The sequence below is a fragment of the Corella eumyota genome, chromosome 5 (genome assembly GCF_963082875.1).
Source record: "Corella eumyota chromosome 5, kaCorEumy4.1, whole genome shotgun sequence".
In the NCBI taxonomy this organism is placed as follows: domain Eukaryota; kingdom Metazoa; phylum Chordata; class Ascidiacea; order Phlebobranchia; family Corellidae; genus Corella; species Corella eumyota.
Genome location: NC_137494.1, coordinates 11106828 through 11126192, shown reverse-complemented (window position 1 = coordinate 11126192; position 19365 = coordinate 11106828). Strand labels below are relative to the sequence as shown.

Here is a 19365-nt window from a genome sequence, read left to right as displayed (position 1 = left end):
TACCTCTTAATTTTTTTTTTATTGTACGAATTTAAAAAGTTTTAGTTTGTCATTTTAAAAACTAATCGAAAATTGCACTTAAAAATTTTTTTACGATTTAATTTTGTGTATTTAATTTATTTGCAGTGCTGAAAATTGTTTACAATAAAAATATAAAAAACGATAAAAAATATATTGACGATTAAAAACCTTTAGAAGATATTTTTTTTAATTAAACAAAATGTCAAGTTTAAAAATACTTGCACGAAGATCCTATTCATGTTTAAAGTATAGAAAGAATATTAAACAAATTAAAAATTATCGATTTTATTCGGACGTACGAAATATTGGAATCATGGCACATATTGATGCTGGAAAAACGACAACTACGGAAAGAATGCTTTACTATTCTGGATACATTAACCAAATGGGAGGTAAGTTTATAATAGCTTTATATATTTAACTTTAACTAGGAATCATGGCATCAAACAAGTCTGTAGCTTATCAAACTGGCAGCAAGTGTAGTGGTCACTGTCAGAACACTTGGTTTTCTAGGTAACCAGACACTTCGGCCCCCGGACACTTCGGCCAAGACACTTCGGCCAAAATTTTTTTTTCAAAATAGCGGGGATTTTGCATTTTAATTACCGCGAGAAATTTTATTTTCGCGTAGTTATATACAGTTTTTTAGACAGTATTTGAAACAAAATAAGCAGTAAATTAATATTTTTTTTTAATAATAATGTGCAAGAACATGTTATCTTTCTTTTGCCGTGTCAATTTTTTAATTTTATAAACTAAAACCTATAAAAAACTAATTTTGAAAGCGCGCGCTTTTAGGTGACGGAGGACAATGCATAATGTTATCTCGTATTTTGCCAAATAGTGCCGCCTTTCCAAACAATATTTGAAGAAAATAGAGCGTTAATTTTTTATTTTTTACACTGAGGATTACGCATAAATGTGTTATCTTTCTTTTCCCGTGTCAATTTTTTAATTTTACAAACTTAAACCTATAAAAAACTTATTTTGAAAGCGCGCGCTTTTAGGTGACACAAGACGATGATGCATTATGATATCACGTGTTTTGCGAAATAGGGCCGTCTTTCTCAACGATATTTGAAGAAAATAGATAATTAATTAATCATTTTTTACACTGAGGAATGTGCATAAATATGTTATTAGTTATTGCCTGTGTTAATGTATATAAATTTATATACTAAAACACAAAGAATAAAACGTTTAAAGAGTTGCCAAAAGATTTGTTCTGTAAAAAAACGGCGGGGAGTCGGCGATGAAATTCCCGTGTATAAAGTCAGCGTAAGACCATATTTTACCGATATTCAAAATAAAATTTTGCATAAAGTACAGTATATATGAAAGTTTTTATTAGTTGTTACCTTAATGACATATGTTAGTTTTTAGAATATTATTTTTTTTTAAATTTTTGTTTCAAAAACCTTTTTTTAAAACGAATTAAAGACGGGTGCTTTTGGCCTGCAAAATTTTACGACTAATCGCTTTTGGCCTGCGAAATGTTTCATTAAACTGCGGGGAGCCTGCAGCGTTAAGCCCGCGCATACCTTTAACGCAAGAACATATTTTACCGATATTTTAAATAAAATTTGGTAAAAGAAACAAAAATTTAAAAAAAAAAAATTTTAAAAACTAACATATGTCATTAAGGTAACAACTAATAAAAACTTTTATATATACTGTACTTTATGCAAAATTTTATTTTGAATATCGGTAAAATATGGTCTTACGCTGACTTTATACACGGGAATTTCATCGCCGACTCCCCGCCGTTTTTTTACAGAACAAATCTTTTGGCAACTCTTTAAACGTTTTATTCTTTGTGTTTTAGTATATAAATTTATATACATTAACACAGGCAATAACTAATAACATATTTATGCACATTCCTCAGTGTAAAAAATGATTAATTAATTATCTATTTTCTTCAAATATCGTTGAGAAAGACGGCCCTATTTCGCAAAACACGTGATATCATAATGCATCATCGTCTTGTGTCACCTAAAAGCGCGCGCTTTCAAAATAAGTTTTTTTATAGGTTTTAGTTTGTAAAATTAAAAAATTGACACGAGAAAAGAAAGATAACATATTTATGCGTAATCCTCAGTGTAAAAAATAAAAAATTAACGCTCTATTTTCTTCAAATATTGTTTGGAAAGGCGGCACTATTTGGCAAAATACGAGATAACATTATGCATTGTCCTCCGTCACCTAAAAGCGCGCGCTTTCAAAATTAGTTTTTTATAGGTTTTAGTTTATAAAATTAAAAAATTGACACGGCAAAAGAAAGATAACATGTTCTTGCACATTATTATTAAAAAAAAATATTAATTTACTGCTTATTTTGTTTCAAATACTGTCTAAAAAACTGTATATAACTACGCGAAAATAAAATTTCTCGCGGTAATTAAAATGCAAAATCCCCGCTGTTTTAAAAAAAAAATTTTGGCCGAAGTGTCTTGGCCGAAGTGTCCGGGGGCCGAAGTGTCTGGCATTCGGTTTTCTACATGGGGTCCTGGGTTTGATTCCCAATGCTTTCATACTGTAGCACTTTTAAGTGAGGCACTATAAACAGTATAAATTCCTTCTAAGCCAACACTTAATCAGCAGCTTTATTATTAATATTTATGGTCTATAATACCTTAAACGGTTGCCAGAAGCTTCGGCTGTGAGAAGCTTCGGCCAGAAGGTTCGACTTGCAAAAAACGCAAGGGGTCGGTGACGTAATTGCTGCGTAAAATGTCAGTTTTAGACCATATTTTACCGTCCCCCCTTAAACTGCCAAAGGCAACTCGAGACTGGGTTGGGTTATCTGATGTTACCCCATTTTTAGGTGTTAAAGTCGACCTTTTTACATCAAGAATAAATTAATAATTAATTAAATAAAAAAATCTTCACAAGCTTGATAAAATTTAATTAATAAATAGTTTGGAATATTTATTGTATGCTGTTACCTATAACTTGGTAATCAAATTTATGGTATATATATATATTTTAAACTAACTTTTTTTTCTTGACTAATTTTTTGTACTACCTATATATATATAATTTGACGGTTTATTTCAGCTTTGTATTAAATGCAAATGACAACAAATAGAAACAATTTGCATAATTAAATTTGCAATGAAACAAACCCTTTGGTTTCGCAACTTAAGGTCATTAGTTTAACTTTTATTAACAGTATAAACTTCTTTTGAGCCAAAATCTATTTAGAAATTTGCCTAAAAATATTTAAAACCATCTCAAGACTAGGTTGGGGTTAACAAATGTTACTCTTTTTTGTAAATCCAGAATTTTACTTAATGTTGTAGGTTCAAAAGTCAAACTTTGCGCATTAATTATAAATAAATTTTGAAACAAATTATGTGAACTGTCTAAATGTCATTAGTTTTATTAAGCTAAAAACAATTTTATATTAAAAATTAAATTTTAAATTTTGTTTAAACAGAAATAGATTCTGGTACGACGGTTATGGATTATCTTCCAACTGAGATTGAACGAGGAATAACGGTGCAGAGTGCAGCAATCTCATTTAAGTGGGGAAACACTGATATTAATTTAATTGACACGCCTGGTCATGTTGACTTCACGATCGAAGTTGAAAGAGCTTTAAGGGTATTAGATGGTAATTCATTTTATTTACATGTTTTTTCTTGTTTTTGGTTTATAAATTTAAATTGGATTATATTATTTTTTATCAAATATGAATAATTTACCGGCAGCGTGGTGTAGTGGTAAGAACACTTGCCACACCACACATGAGGTTGTGGGTTCAATCCCCACTGCCCTTATGCTGTAGCACCCTTGAGTAAGGCGCTATAAACGGTACGAACTCCTGCTGAGCCAGCACTGAATCAGCAGCGTATTTATCGGGCAATTATAATCTCTATAATATCCCAAGCTGCCACAGGCAACTCAAGACTAGGTCGGAATAACTGATCTTGGTCTATGTTGAGGTTGCGCATTCGGCCTTCCCACATCGAGGATAAATTTATGTATGAAAAAAAAATAAAAAAGATGTCCTTTATCATTTTTTCAATTTTTGTTAGAAGCTACCACCGGAATAACTATATTTATATTTGTAAATGGCAAGCTGTAATGGTAAGAACACTTTGCTTCACAGCATAAGGTCTTTGGTTTAATTCCCCATTGTTCTCACCTTAAGTAAGGTGCTTAAAATGAATCGAACTCCTACTGAGACAAAAACCAAATAGGTTATTATTTATAGGGCAATTATAATCAATAATATTTAAATCTAGAGACTCAGAAAGGTATCAAATATTGCTACATGTTTAGACTGTAAAATCAACCTTCCCACATCATAATTATGTCATTATGTAGTTTTAGCACTTGAGAATTTGGTACTGTAAGAACCTTATAAAAGAAAAATATAGCATGGCAGTTACAGCTATTTAAATCTAACTCAAGATGTGTAGTTAAGCCAAGTGTTCTTAAATCAAAAACTATAACATCAAACTGTCGAAAAAAATTTATATTTTTTTGCCTAGCGTTTTTTTGTCAATTTATTCATAAAAATTTTAAATTCATCTTAAATTTTTTTTTCAAATTTCATTTTAAATTTGTTCTTAACAGGAGCAGTAGCTATTTTTGATGCTTCAAGGGGTGTTGAGGCTCAATCAAGAACAGTTTGGAAACAATCAAATCGACACAATATACCAAGAATTGCTTTCCTAAATAAAATGGATAAATCTGCTTCAAATTTTAATAAATCTGTGAAATCAATTCAGAATGAACTTAGTGCTAATACATTGTTAATTCAGGTAATGTTTGGTTTTTTATGTCTGTAATGCATTAGTTTAGTGGTTACACTTAATAGAGTTTTATTCTATTCCATCTAAAAACTTACTTTTTTTTATAAATATATCTTTATTTTCGATGTGGTAAGAAAGACTTTAAGACTTAAACATAAATTAACATCAGTTACCCCGACCCAGTCTCGAGTTGCCTTTGGCAGTTTGGGATATAATTAATTTATAATTATGCTGCTGATTAAGTGCTGGCTTAGCAGGAGTTTATACCATTTATTCCACCCTACTATAGAGCGCTACAGCATTAGAGCAATGGGTATCGAACCCTCGACCTCATGTAGTGTAGCATGTGTTCAAACAACCACACCAAGCTGCCGGTTCACTTTATTTAAATGGAATCACAAAATTATTTTTTTTAAAAGTGACATCAACTTTATATTAGCTTTATTGTTGTAACTACTTTCACACACAACAAGCAAATCTAACACAAATAAATAGGTAATTGAAGTCTAGAGCTATTATATATAACAGTTAAATAAACAATAATGCATGTTACATGTCCTTTTTTAATCTTATTTTTTTTTAATCTAATTTTTAGATTCCAATATTCAATAAAGACAAAATCTTCCAAGGGGTCATTGACCTTATAAACATGACCAAGGTCATGTGGGACCTAGAGGTCAAAGGGTCAAACAGAGAAGGTCGACCTTTCACCTCTGAGAATATGACCCCTAAGAATGAACACTGGGAAACAATGTTAAGCGCAAGAACAAGTATAATTGAACAGGTTACAAAAAAATCTTATTGTATTTAAGCATAAACAGTTTATTCCATTTAAACTACTATTTAATAGCTTACACCACAGTTGGCATTAAAATTGTTGTAAAATAATGGAAACTCTTAACCAGTATTTTCTTGCGGTAGTTTATCCGGGCACCACAAACGGCAGTTTTATTTATTTTGTAGGGCTATAAATTTAATATATTTATATGACACAAGCTTTAGCATTTATAAATGGATATCAATTTATACATCTAGTTTGTTGCTTGTCTTATGCCTTTTAATTATTGCAATATAGTTTTAATTAATACTTGCCCATGGTAATGCACCTGCACACCACTAAAGTTGCCGGTGACAAAGTGTATTCGTTGGTAGACTTGGCTTCACAACATAAGGTCATTGGTTTAATTTTTATTACTTTTATGTCATAGCGCCCTTTTTTAAGGTACAATTTTCTGCAAAAAATAAAACTAACCGGCAGGTTAAATATTTGGCAATATGCTTAATCAAATATTTAAAAATTTCAAAGGCAACTCAGAAAAAAAACATAATTTTTATGCTGAAGGGTATAAATTATAAATTTTAAGATATGGTTTGATCTATTTTTTCGTGATATTTTATTTTTTTTGGTAAAACTTTAGTTATCAGAATTATACGACGAAATGGCAATAGAATGGCTAGAAGGTGAGGATTCAGAAAATCCTACAGCTATTTCACCAAAAACTCTTAAATATTATATAAGGAAAGGGACTTTGGAGCAGAAATGTGTTCCTATTTTATGTGGAAGTTCTTTTAAATATATTGGTGTTCAGTTGTTGTTGGATGCCGTGGTCGATTATTTGCCCAAACCTTTTGATATTAAACATCACTTTATGTACGTTCTTTTTTTATTTTTTTTAACAAAGTTATCTATAATTAATGTATATAAAAGGACTGACTTAATGACCTTAGCAAGTTCATTTTTACCCCTTTTTTGTTTATATTTTTATTGTCGATGTGGGAAGGTTGAATGTACGACCTCAACATAGAGTACCCCGACCTAGTCTTAAGTTGCCTTTTAGCAGTTTGGGATGTTATAGTTTATAATTGCTCGATAATTATTCTGCTAATTAATTACTGGCTCAGCAAGAGGTTATACCATTTAAAGCACCTAACCTAAGGGCGCTTTAGCATGAGAGCAGTGGGGATTAAACCAACGACCTCATGGATGGTGTAGCAAGTGTTCCTACCCCTACACCATGATGCCGGTTCATATATAAATTTAATTTTAAAAAATCAATTAATTTTCCTTTTTTAGGCAATATTACAATGACAGTTTATGTGCCATGGCTTTTAAAGTTATTCATGATAAAAGATTTGGTTTCCTTGTTTTTGTTCGAGTTTATTCTGGACAGCTGACAAATAATATGAATATTTACAATCCCACTCAATCATGCCAGTAAGTTTTTTTAATTTAAACTAAAATTTTTTTGCTGAAAAAAAAAAAATTTTAAACAAATTTTAAGGTAGTTTTTTTTTGAATTTTTTTATCCTCGATTTGGGATAGGCAACTTCATGGCCTCAACCTTAAAAAACATTTATCACCACGGCCGAATTTTTGGTTAACTTTGGCAGTTTGGGATATTATTGATTAAAATTGTTCTGACCATTTATTCATTTGCTAAAAATATTTTGGTTGGGATAAATTTATATTATTTTTATCGCCCTACTCAAGGGCACTACAGCATGTAAGCAGTGGGTATCGAACCGTGGACCTTATGTAATAAAGCTAAGTGATTTAACTACTACACAATTCACTAAAAGTGCTAAGTATATTGTAATAAAATCACTACCTAATTTTTTTTTAAACATTTTTAAAATCAATTTTTTTACAAATTTTTTACAGAGAAAAAGCAACAAAACTTATGAAAGTTTACGCCAACGAATATAAAGAATGCGACTCGATTAAATCCGGTGAAATTGGAATAGTGAGTGGTTTAAAAGTTACTTCAACTGGCGACACTTTATTAAAGTCACTAGAAGATTTTAAAAAAGCGCAACAAATGATACAAACTGAAGGTAAGCTATAACAAATTTTTTTGATTTTTTAAATTTTTTTTTGCTTTAAATCTAATTTAATAGCTTAGCCTGTACCAATTATAGTAAAAAGTATTAGGCCACTTATTTACAAAAATGTTAACTTGATTTGCCCCAAAAAAAAATTAAAAATGTTTTCTTTTTATTTTAAGCATAAGCCAAATGCAATGGTGCATAGGCCAAATGCTCAGAAAATATGACTTTAAATAAATAAATTATCTAGAGATAAAATTTTACTTTTTTAGACACAAATAAATCAGCATTATTGGCTGAAGTTTCAGTTCCTGAACCTGTCTTTTTCTGTACGGTTGAGGTTGGGTCAATATTACAAGAAAAAGGTTTACTTTTGTAAACATAATTATTTGACTAACTTTTTTATAAACTTTATACATAAAATTATTTTAAAGATATAGTTTTTTTTTGTATATATTTTTATCCTCGATGTGGGAAGGTCAAACGGCGATTAAACATAAAGTAACAACAGTTACTCTGTCCCAGTCTTGACTTGCCTGTAGCAGTTTGGGATATTATAAAATATAATTGCCCAATAATTACGCTGATGATTAAGTTCTGGCTCAGCAGGAGTTTATAGCAATTATAGCACCTTACTTAAGTGCGCTACAGCATGAGATTACTGGAAATCGAACTCAGACCTTATGTAGTGTAGGGAGTGTTCTGACCACTACACTATGCTGCTGGATAAGTTAAAATTTGCTTTCATGATACTTTAACTTCTAACAATTGAATCCCTTACTTTTAATCCCCTCAGATCTGAACCCTTTTATAAGAACCCCTTACAACAAAATCCTTCCCATTAACCCTATAAACCCCTAACATTCAAACCTCTTCTTCTGAAGCCCTTTTATTTTAAACCCATAAAATTTGCATAAATAAAAAATAATTGTATACATTTGTGTTCTGTACAAATAAACTTTTAATATATTAACATGTCTTTACTTATATACAAGTGTTTATATTTTTTAAATTTAATTTTGGTTTTTAGCTTTAACCCATGCATTAGAAGTAATATCGCGAGAAGATCCCTCATTAAGAGTTAAAACATTGGACAGTGGTTCGGTGACAATATCAGGTTTAAATCATAAAAATTTTGTAAATTTTTTAAGCAAATATCATAAAAAAATATTTTAATTTTATATTATCATTAAGTAAAAATGATTTTTTTTTCATTTTTAAAATTTTTTTGATTCCAGTCTGGTAGTGTGGCTTATTAAGCATTGGATAACAAGCCGAAAAGTTTAGGGTTTAAGCCACACGTATGCCACACCATTTGTCCTTGAAGCGGGTGTTTACAACTATCTTAAACATGCCACAACACCATACCCTTATCTAATAAACTGGCAGCGTGGTGTAGTGGTAAAAACACTTGCTAAACCACACACGAGGTCGTGGGTTTAATCCCCACTGATCTCATGTTGTAGCGCCCTTGAGTAAGGCGCTATAAACGGTATGAACTCCTGCTGAGCCAGCACTTAATCGGCAGCCTAATTACCGAGCAATTATAATCTGTATAATATCCCAAACTGCCACAGGCAACTCAAGACTGGGTCTGAGTAACTGAAGTTACTCTATGTTTAAGTCGCGCATTCGACTTTCCCACATCAAGGTTAAAGATACAAAAAAAAATTGTTAAAATTTGTCATGGAAAAAAATTAATTCTCTTTAACTGGAATTTAAATATAAAGGAATGGGGGAATTGCACATGGAAATAGTCACACAAAGAATAAGAAATGAATTTAAAGTTGATGCCTATATTGGTCCACTTAATATTGCTTATAAAGAGACGCCTATTAATAATGCTGAACATACAGGTAATTATTTTTTGCATGAATTTTCAATGTTTTTTGAAATTTTTAAACTCTTTGCAGTTTTCAAAATAACTCATGTACTTTATGGTCCTAACTTATCCTTTTGCATACTTTTAGCTAAGTTTTTTTTATACTTTGCGATTCTTTTTAGTTATGATAATTTTCCTTCAAACTTAAGTTTAACCGAAAACCATAAAGTTCAAATAATTTTTTTATTTATTGTATTAATTTATTTAACTATAGTAAAGTATATGTACATCATAGGTGGGCACAGTTAAACGAAAAAGCAACTTCGTTAAATGGTTATTCGTTACACATAACAGTAACTTCGCTAACGTTTTTTCGTTAAATTAAACCAAATGTAACGGAAGTTATCGTTAAACGTTAACGTTAAAATTTAATTAAAACAAACAAAGAAATTGCCTTTTTTATAAAAAAAGATTTAAAAAAAATAGTTTTTTTCTTAATTGATGTTTTAACTAGACGAAAATGGTTTAGAAGAAGTTTTTAAAACTGGCTTAGGCCTAATGCCCAAATAACAGTGGCCGGATAGTAATTACTTACATCGTTTAAAAATTGCGACTATTAAACCCGATAAACGGCAATTTTAAACATATATATTCCTTATATTACCATGGATTTACTTGTAAAATATTGAGTTAACGGGCTTAATTTAACGGAAGCACAATTTAACGAAAGTTAACAAGTCCGATAACGATTTTTAAAATTAACTTAAAAGTTAAATTTTAACAAAAAAATTAACTTCGTTATTTAACGTTTAACGCATTAACGATTTGGTGCCCACCTTTGATGTACATGGAGTATAAATTAAAAGCTTTTTAAAGTTTAAATATTAAAATAGTTTTTTTTTTGTGTATTTCAGGATTTCCAAATTAACTTATCACCTTTATGGTTTTTGCCAAATTTCTAATTGTTTATACAATTTTAAAAAGTATATCTTTTTGATTATCCTATTTCTAATGTATTAAATAATAGTTTTTCATTTTTATGAATCAATAATTATGCTTATTGTTTATATTACCATTTTGTTCTAACACATCTTATTACTTTTACATTATAGTTAACTCATACTATCTATAAACTCTATAACTATGTTACTTGACATTAGAGTAGTCTACCGTAAGCTCTTTTTAAAAAGATAATTTTTCATAAAATTTAAAAAAAAATTTAAATCCATTTAAAAAAATATTGTGATATTTTTTAAATAATTTTCAATTTTTTTTAGAAACCTTTAATAAAACAATGTTAGGAAAATCTCATGAGGTCACATTAGAAATAATTTTAACTCCAACAAATAAGCAAGATTGTGGAGTTAATATGGATAGCATCTCTACACCATTTTCTTTCACTGAAACCAGAGATAATAAATTAAATTTAGTTAAAGTTGGAATTATACAAGCCTGTCAGCAAGGTATGTTATCTATTTTATTGTTATTTTTTATATTGCTGTAAGGTGGTAGGTTTAATTATTTTTATTGAGATGATGTGATTTTTTGGGTGTAGCAAATATAAACATTGGTGTGAAGAACCCAAACCTTTTTTTTTCCATAACCGGCAGCGTGGTGTAGTGGTAAGAACATTTGCTACACCACCATGAAGTCGTGGATTTAATTTCCACGGCTTTAATGATGTAGCGCCCTTGAGTAAGGCGCTATAAACAGTATGAACTCCTGCTAATTTAGCACTTAATCAGCAGCATAAATATCGAGCAATTATAATCAATAATACCCCAAACTGCTAAAGGCAACTCGAGACTGAGTCAGAGTAACTGATGTTATTCTATGTTTAGGTCGCGCATTCAACTTTTCCACATCAACGATAAAGATATATACAAAAAAAATGTATTGTGTTGTATAAATTACATACAATTATTAATAAAATTTGGACTTATTACAAGTTATTTAGAAATTTTGTAAAAATTCTATACATCTACAATGCATAAAATTGTTTTTACTACACAACGTTCTGGGTTCGATCCTTACTGCTTTCTTTCTGTAGCACCCTTGAATATGGTACCATTTATGGTATAAAACCCTGCTAAGTCAACAAAACAATCAGAAGATTAAGTTTCTGTTAATTATAAACAATAATATCTCAAACTGCCAAAGACAACTCCGGACTGGTTAAGGTAACTAAACTCACTACTATTCGTTTAGGCTGCAAAACTCTTTCTAACTTTTTAATTTATATTTTTAAAGGAAGTGTTATGAACTATCCAGTGACTGGGGCAGAATTCAAAATAAAAACTTGTCAAATTAGCCAGAGTTGCCCTCAGAGTTTGTTGTGTTCATTTGCAAGAAAAATAACGGAAACCCTGCTGGAGAAATCTGGATGTGAATTAATTGAACCAATAATGAATATTCAAGTAAATTTATAATTTGAGTTATTTTTAAATTACCCTTTCTATGTCAGTTCTTATTCGCTTGTCAGTAAATATGTCAGCAACCTACAAAGTTTTTTGGCACATTTTTTGAATTTTTTTTGTTTTGGATGCGGGACGGTTGACTGTACGATTTATTATACCTGACAATTAAGCTGCTAATCAAGTATTGGCTCAGCATAAGTTAATACTGTTTAAGGTGCCTTTTCAAGGGCTCAACAGCATGAAAACCACTACACCACATCTAAAAAATATAAGTTCACATCGAAAAAAACAAAAAGAATTTTTTACAAATTCACTAATATAATAAAAAGTGTTTGCTTTTGTATAAAATTAAAACAAATAATTTTTAAAAGCAAAGAAATAGTATTCAATTTAAAGAAAATGCTGGCAGGAGTTTGTACTGTTTGTAGCACCTATTCTTCTATGATAAGGGAATTAAGTTCCACAGCACCTTTATAATGACATGTCTTAATAATTTTTTTGTTTTAGATAAGTACAGAAGATGAAAACAAAATGCACTCAACCTTAAATGAATTAAACAAAAGAAAAGCAAAAATTATTAAAATCAGCGCATCAGAAACAAATAAAACTGTTTTTGCTGAAGCCCCATTAGCTCTAATGAAGGTAAATTAATAATTATTTAGAAATATTTTAAAGGCATTTTGAACATATATTATTTTTTATAATGCGTATAAAAACCAAGTAGCCTATTTTACTAAAACAAAAAATTGTGTGCAACTTAACTATAAAAATAAGTTATTTCAAGCTATTTATTTAATTTTAATTAGTTTACCATTTTTTTGTTACAAATTTATTTATCCCTAATGTGTAAAGGTTGACTTCACAGCCTAAACCTATAGTAACTTTAGTTTCCTTGACTTTGGGTATGAGTCGACTTTTAGAGTTTAAGATATTATCCATTATAAGTGCTTGATAACAGGTAGGTTGATTGATTTGGCTCAGCAGGAGTTTAAACTGTTTTATAGTACCTTACTGGAAGACTTCATGTAATGGAAGCAGTTGGAATCGAACCCTATACCTCATGTGGTAAAGTCAAATTTTTTAACCATTTGGCTGGTCAATTGGTTTTGGCTTGGCATGATTATGTATTGTTTATAGCACCTTACTTAAGACTGCTACATAACCAAAGCAGATCAAACCCAAAACATCATGTCATAAAGACAACCGACAGCGTGTTGTAGTAGTCAAAAAACTTTTTTTGGGGGTTTTTCGCACATTGATAAAAGTAAATAATAAATACGATATACAACTAAAATTACAACAATGCGACGGGAAAAAATGACAAAATCAATTTAATGATTTAAACATGCCAAAAGTATTAATGTTTACATAAAGATTTTAAATATATTATGGCATGGTCACCAAACTTGCTACTCTACACGTGGGTTCGATCCCCACTGTTCTCATGTTGTAGTGCCCTCGAGTAAGGCAACATAATTGTGAAGTTGACCTTCCCATATCAAGAATAAAGGTATGAAAAAAATTGTTTTAACCACAACCTATAAAACTTGTAAAACTCAAATTAAGGGGTTTGCGACAAAACTGAGAAGTGCGACATCTGGTGGTGTTGATTTGTCGTTAGAGGTCGCTGGTTACCAAGTTGCATCACAAGATCGATTAAATCAAGTTCGCACTGAGGCATCTGGGCATCAAACTTAATATTTAAATTAACAATTATTAAAATTTTTAAACAAAAATACAAGAATACTATCTGCGACCGAACCATCTCTTTAAACTAATTTGAAACTAGTTTTGGTCCAGAACCCTGTACTAATACTAATGGCCCCCCGGTCATGGCGTTGAACTACGAGCCAAAAGGTTCCGGGTTTGAGCCGCACTAATGCCACACTATTCGCTCTTAAGCACGGGTTTACGGATAGCTTAAACACGTCCTTACTGCACACCTATACCTAATAAAATAATAAAAAACCTATTCCCTTAAGGAGGTATGAAATCAAGTGGTTTAACTACCTTAAGTTAATACCTCTATAACCAATAAGTTGTTGTTCGTAATCAAAAAATATAACACAATATATTTTACAACCTAATATCGGTTGTTGTTTGATATATTGCAGTTACTAGGTTAAGGACGAACGGTAAAGTTTTTGGTACCCGATAAGTTAGCGAATGAAATCGTCGAAGCGGAAAAAAGTTGGGCTATTATCTGGTATAAAGCAGGATAGATGATATTCTTTATCTGCTGAGGTATTTTAGTTAACGCTTAAACGAACAATTGAACAACCAAAAATTTTAGTAGTTGCTTTGGGTTTCTAGGTGAAGTTTAATCGGTTAATGTACTCAATATTTCATACCTCTATAAAAAAAACTTTGGTTTGTTAAAGTCCAGTAGAATATGCAGTTAAGATTACACATTTAATTGGTTAGTTTACGCCTTTTACTATTTTAGTTCTATTTATAACTTAACAATATTTGTATTATTTGTGATTTTTGGGACTACTAGTTTTGCAAAATTACAAACATGTGACAAAAACTAAATAACGCCCCATTTATTAGTTAAATAGAATCGACATTTTTCGATAAAAAATTTGTAGCGTAATAATAACAACTTGTTTTGTCCGCCGACTCAAAAAGTAAATTTAATTTATTTTTTTTGCTTATTTTAGCGGTTAGTGTAAGTCATACCCAACACGTGGTTAATTAAATAAATAAACAATACTAGTAACGATGACGCCATCGAAGTCTATGTTTTGTTTAAGGGTAGCTTAAGGTCATTTAAAATGCTAGGTCAGAAATGCTTGTTGTTTAGATTATGAGTGCGTTGTGTTTCAACGTTGGGTTTTGCTCTGTAATAATTATATTTGCATTAAAACATATCAGCACAAACAGCACAGCGTAATGGTTATTAATTAATAACGCATACTCCGGATTTTGACTTTGTCGTTTTTCATTTTAATTACGTTTATCCGGTTTAAAGTTCATTTAGTCAGTTCTGTTAATTGCAATTTTGTGCTATTAGCCTGTGAATATTTTTTTAACAATTGTAAGAATAAAAAAATTACGAGCTAATGTTGTAAATCTAGTATTTAAGATGACTTGTCAAGGAGAAGGTTTAAGGTAAGTCATAGTTCATTTAAAATTCTTTCTTAAAATATAAATTAACTTTTATCGCAGTTTTTTTTAACCAAGTTGTAAAAACTTCCTGTACTGCATAAGGTTCTTGGTTCAATCCCGACTGCTTTCATGCTGTAGCGCCCTTGGGTAAGGCGGTATAAACGGTATGAACACCTGCTGAGCCCGCACCTAATCAGCAGCTGAATTATTTGGAAATTCTCTAACTGCTAAAAGGCAATTCAAGACCGGGTCGAGGTGACTATTGTTACTCTATATTAAGGTCGCACATTCGAATTTTCCACTTCAAAAAAAAAATGTATATATAAAAAAAAATGTTTTTTTAGCTATACGAGACATAAAAGCTTGTCAGAATGGTTTCAAAATCAAGCTATATTGACACCAAACAAAATAGCTGTATCAGATGACAACAACGCTTACACCTTTCTGGAGTTAGATAACTTGACATCCCTCTTGGCCAAATATCTTATTGTAAATTTCGGAATTATGAAAAACTCTTCTATTGTGCCTATCTTCATGGAAAGATCCGTTGAATATGTAATAGCAAACATTGCTGTAATAAAATCAGGTGACCTCTTAATTTGTGTGATCATTGGAATTTAAATTATTTCAAATAATCGAAAATTTTTATTTAAAATAAAAAGTTTTTTTGTAAAAAAAATTGTTAAAAAAATTTAAAACATTAAACCAGCAGCGTGGTGCAGTAGTCTAGACACTTTGCCTAACTATTAAGGTCCTAAATTATAAGGTAGCGTAGGGCGCTTTAAACGGTATTAGCTACTGCAAAGCCACCACCTTATCAATAACATAATTACTGCCATAGGCAACTCGAGACTGGGGAAACTAATGTTACTCTATGGTTAGGTCGCTAAGTCGACCTTCCTACACCAATGATATATAAATACAAAAAAAACATTATTATATTTATAATTAATTTTATGTAGGTGGAGCTTTTATGAATTTGTTTTCAACAACTACCACTGGTGCAGTCAATGAAATGTGCACAGTTGTTGAGCCAGTCTGCTTCATAGTATCAGTAAACACACAACAAAAACTTGACGGTAATTGTGCTAAAATGTTACATTTGTTTTCGCATAATCTAACACATCCGTACTTTAAATGTAATAACACATCTGAGTAAATGTAAAGAATTTATAAAACAATATAACTTTGATAAAAGGTTTGCAAACAGTTTTAGTGTTTTAGGTGTTAATATACCTTTTTTTGTGATGGATGGTGATTGGATGAATCGAATTCTTAATTCTGATTGTGATTTAAAAATAGAACTCCCTCAACATGAGTTAAACGATGATACTCATGTTGCCTATTCCTCTGGTACAACTGGAAAGCCAAAAGGTGTGATAATGTTTGTAAGTGGGCACATAAGTGGGCACCAAAAAGTAACTTCGTTAAATGGTTATTCGTTACACCAATCACTAACTTCGTTAACGTTGATCAAGTTTAAAAGACGTTTTTAAAACTGGCACAATGTCCTAATTACCAAATCTTTAAAAAATTGCAACGTTAAACCCGATAAACGGCCAATTTTAACATATTTATTACTATATCACCATGATTAATTTAATGGAAATGCAATTTAACGAACAATTCTACTTCGTTAATTGTTTTTTACTTAATGTTAGCAACCTTTAACTACTAGCCCCTTGATGTGTCCGTGTACTTTATTGAGATTATCCATATATTTTTTAGCAATTTTATATTCTCAACATTCTACATTATTTTCTTACAATCATTTTCACGAGTTGATTCCATTTCAAGAAAATGAGGTTTATGGTTGTTTCATGTTTTTTACAGATGAAATTATGAGACCTATATTTCAGGTAAACAAATTTTGTCGAATATTAAAAATCTGTAAAATATAACTTGATTTCTTATTGCAACCTATCATGCAAATCATTGTTTTCTTAAAAAAAATAATAATTACATTTTTCCTGGACAGGGCATTCCGGCGTTTGTGATAAATGATACTATATGGGCAGACAACAAACTGCTTGGCCAATGTATCAAGCGAAATTCTATTACAAGAATGCTGTTTTCACCATCACGTTTAGAACAAATGTTAATGGACCCTAATTTTTGTCCTGACGACTATTTGTCGATGAGGTTTATATTGTGCTATTCTAAATTTATATTTTAAATAGACTTAAACTGGCTATTATTAGTTTTTTAAAACATTTCTTATGAATTTATGCTTGTTATTAACAAAAATGTAAATACTAAATATTTTTGAATTTCTTTAGATATTTTATGATTTGCGGAGAGGTTTTAACGGTGACATTGGCTAAAAGATTGTTATCAACATTTTCTTGGATTAAAATGTACAATATTTATAGTAGTTCGGGTAAGTGCTGAAAATAAATATGCATATCTAAAAAAAACAACTATATAAAGCAAAGATATCTCTAAACAAGTAACTTGAAATTGATAAAATAATGTTTTTACAGAGGCTTATGATGTTTCAACCTTTTGTTTAAACAATTTTTTTGGTAATGGTGACGTATTAGATAGTGTGTACTGCCCCGTTGGAAAACCATTCACTGGAGTTTCTATTTACATTTTAGATAATCAAAACCAATCTGTACCAGTTGGCAAGCCTGGCCAGGTAAACCACATGGCAGTTATCTTTATAAAGCTTCTTATTTGGTACAATATTTTACTTTTATCTAGGTCTACATTTCAAGCCCAGCGTTAGGTAAGGAATATTTAAAAGACCCAGAGTTAACCAAAGAATCGTTTACAACCAATATGAATGGACAACGTGTCTATAAGTGAGTATTCTTTTATATTATCAAAAACTATTTGACCACGTAAAAATTAAAACGAAAATAGATAAATAAAAAAAAAAAGTCAAGGTTAAAATAACCTGTGATCAAGAAATGTCTTATTGAAAGTAAAATGGCATTTTCGGGTATTTGTTTTCAAAAATGAATTGTATCGCACAAAAGGTTTTCTTCACAAGAATTTAATTCGTTGGTATTATCATTTATTTTCTTAGAACTAAAGATGTTGGAAGATTTTCGCTGGAACACAATTTAGAGATTTGGGGAAGATGTGATTCAGTAGTTTTAATAAAGGGCAGAAGCGTTAACCTTAAAGTAAGAATGTGTTAGAATTTCTCTGTTTAAAACTATAAAATAGTCAAAATAAACACCTCTCTTTTTAATAAGTTTTTTTTTAATTAATATAAACCAATAAATGGTAAATTTTATTTTAATAGGCCGTTGAAATCCAACTTTTAAAACATTCAAGTGTAAACGCATGTGCTCTAAGTGTAACAGGAGAATTATCACAACGAAAAATTACTGCCTACATTGTTTCAAATGGGGAAGTTACTGCAAAAGAGTTGGAAGAACACATTGCTTCCAAGTACCTGAAGGTTATGATACCACATCAATTCGTATTTCTCAAAAGGTTTGATATACAATAAAAATAGTAAGGATTAAATACAATAGCATGTCTTTTTTTATTTTTTTAGTGTTCCCATAAATGTACGATCAAGCAAGTTTGATCTAAAGTCATTAACAAATTAGAAGATTTTATCTGTAAATATTTTTTTTAACTTTTCTTTTCGAAATTGAGTTTTTAAATTAATTTAACCTAATTTAAACAATATTTTAACATAAACAACACTAAAAACGAAAATTAGATTATTTTATTCCATTAATGAAATAATCATGCTTTTTGATTAAATTCTAATCTGTTCTAAATTATATTTATATTATTTTGTGATATAATTATTTTATTATTGGATCTTTAATATAACTGAAACATCAACTTAACATTTGAACTTTATTATTTGTTGTCAAATTTCTTGCGCAAAACTTTGTAATTTTCTGAATAACTGTAAAAAACGCTAAATATCATTTTCGGGAGTGGCAGAAATTTAAAATTCTTACTTGACTGTTTAGTATATATAATAAACATGGGTTGTTTTTAGGTTTTAAAGTTTTGGTCAAAGGTATAACTTTTTTGTATATATTTTTATCCTCGATGTGGGAGGGTCGAATGCGCGACCTAAACATAGAGTAATATCAGTTACTCCGACCCAGTCTCGAGTTGCCTTAAGCAGTTTGGGATATTAAATAGATAATAAATGCCCAATAATTATGCTGCTGATAAAGTGGTGGCTCAGCAGGAGTTTAAACCGTTTAAAGCGCATTACTCAAGGGCGCTACAGCATCAGAGCTGTGGGGATTGAACCCACGGCCGCATGTAATGTAGCAAATGTACTTAACCATTACACTACGCTGCCAGATAAATTTTTACGATGCTGTACATCCTCTGGCTTATTCCTTGATAAAATATTGCTACATGGTTGAAAATTTTTCACTAAAAAGACAAGTTAAAACAGAAAACAAACTAC

The 19365-nt window shown here is 30.4% G+C and overlaps 2 protein-coding genes across 3 annotated transcripts; both read left to right on the top strand.

Moving 5' to 3' along the window:
• The first annotated feature begins 5 nt into the window (after positions 1–5).
• LOC145753900 (ribosome-releasing factor 2, mitochondrial-like) lies at positions 6–13593 on the top strand. Its single transcript, XM_082570423.1, has 14 exons — positions 6–413; positions 3464–3640; positions 4609–4796; positions 5383–5571; positions 6206–6438; positions 6862–7002; positions 7450–7622; positions 7886–7978; positions 8644–8730; positions 9344–9469; positions 10713–10898; positions 11686–11852; positions 12360–12494; positions 13419–13593. The coding sequence occupies exons 1-14, from the start codon at positions 221–223 to the stop codon at positions 13548–13550; spliced, it is 2220 nt and encodes a 739-aa protein (XP_082426549.1). The 5' UTR covers positions 6–220; the 3' UTR covers positions 13551–13593.
• Positions 13594–15417: 1824 nt separating this feature from the next.
• LOC145753902 (uncharacterized) lies at positions 15418–18631 on the top strand. 2 transcript variants are annotated; one of them, XM_082570426.1, is made up of 11 exons: positions 15418–15549; positions 15926–16042; positions 16188–16337; positions 16692–16822; positions 16942–17105; positions 17243–17343; positions 17564–17604; positions 17670–17770; positions 17998–18097; positions 18220–18413; positions 18478–18631. In XM_082570426.1, exons 1-11 carry the CDS (start codon positions 15468–15470, stop codon positions 18530–18532), a joined length of 1236 nt encoding a protein of 411 aa, XP_082426552.1. In that variant the 5' UTR covers positions 15418–15467; the 3' UTR covers positions 18533–18631. The 2 variants fall into 2 exon arrangements, with proteins under 2 accessions (XP_082426552.1, XP_082426551.1); XM_082570425.1 differs by having other exon boundaries at positions 17447–17604.
• Positions 18632–19365: the final 734 nt, after the last annotated feature.

Coding starts and splice junctions, on each gene's coding strand:
- LOC145753902 (XM_082570425.1), top strand. CDS start 15,468: ATGAAAAACTCTTCTATTGTGCCTATCTTCATGGAAAGATCCGTTGAA. Junction 15,550..15,925: donor CATTGCTGTAATAAAATCAG/GTGACCTCTTAA, acceptor AATTTTATGTAG/GTGGAGCTTTTATGAATTTG. Junction 17,344..17,446: donor CAATATTTATAGTAGTTCGG/GTAAGTGCTGAA, acceptor ATGTTTTTACAG/AGGCTTATGATGTTTCAACC.
- LOC145753900 (XM_082570423.1), top strand. CDS start 221: ATGTCAAGTTTAAAAATACTTGCACGAAGATCCTATTCATGTTTAAAG. Junction 5,572..6,205: donor GAACAAGTATAATTGAACAG/GTTACAAAAAAA, acceptor GTAAAACTTTAG/TTATCAGAATTATACGACGA. Junction 6,439..6,861: donor GATATTAAACATCACTTTAT/GTACGTTCTTTT, acceptor TTCCTTTTTTAG/GCAATATTACAATGACAGTT.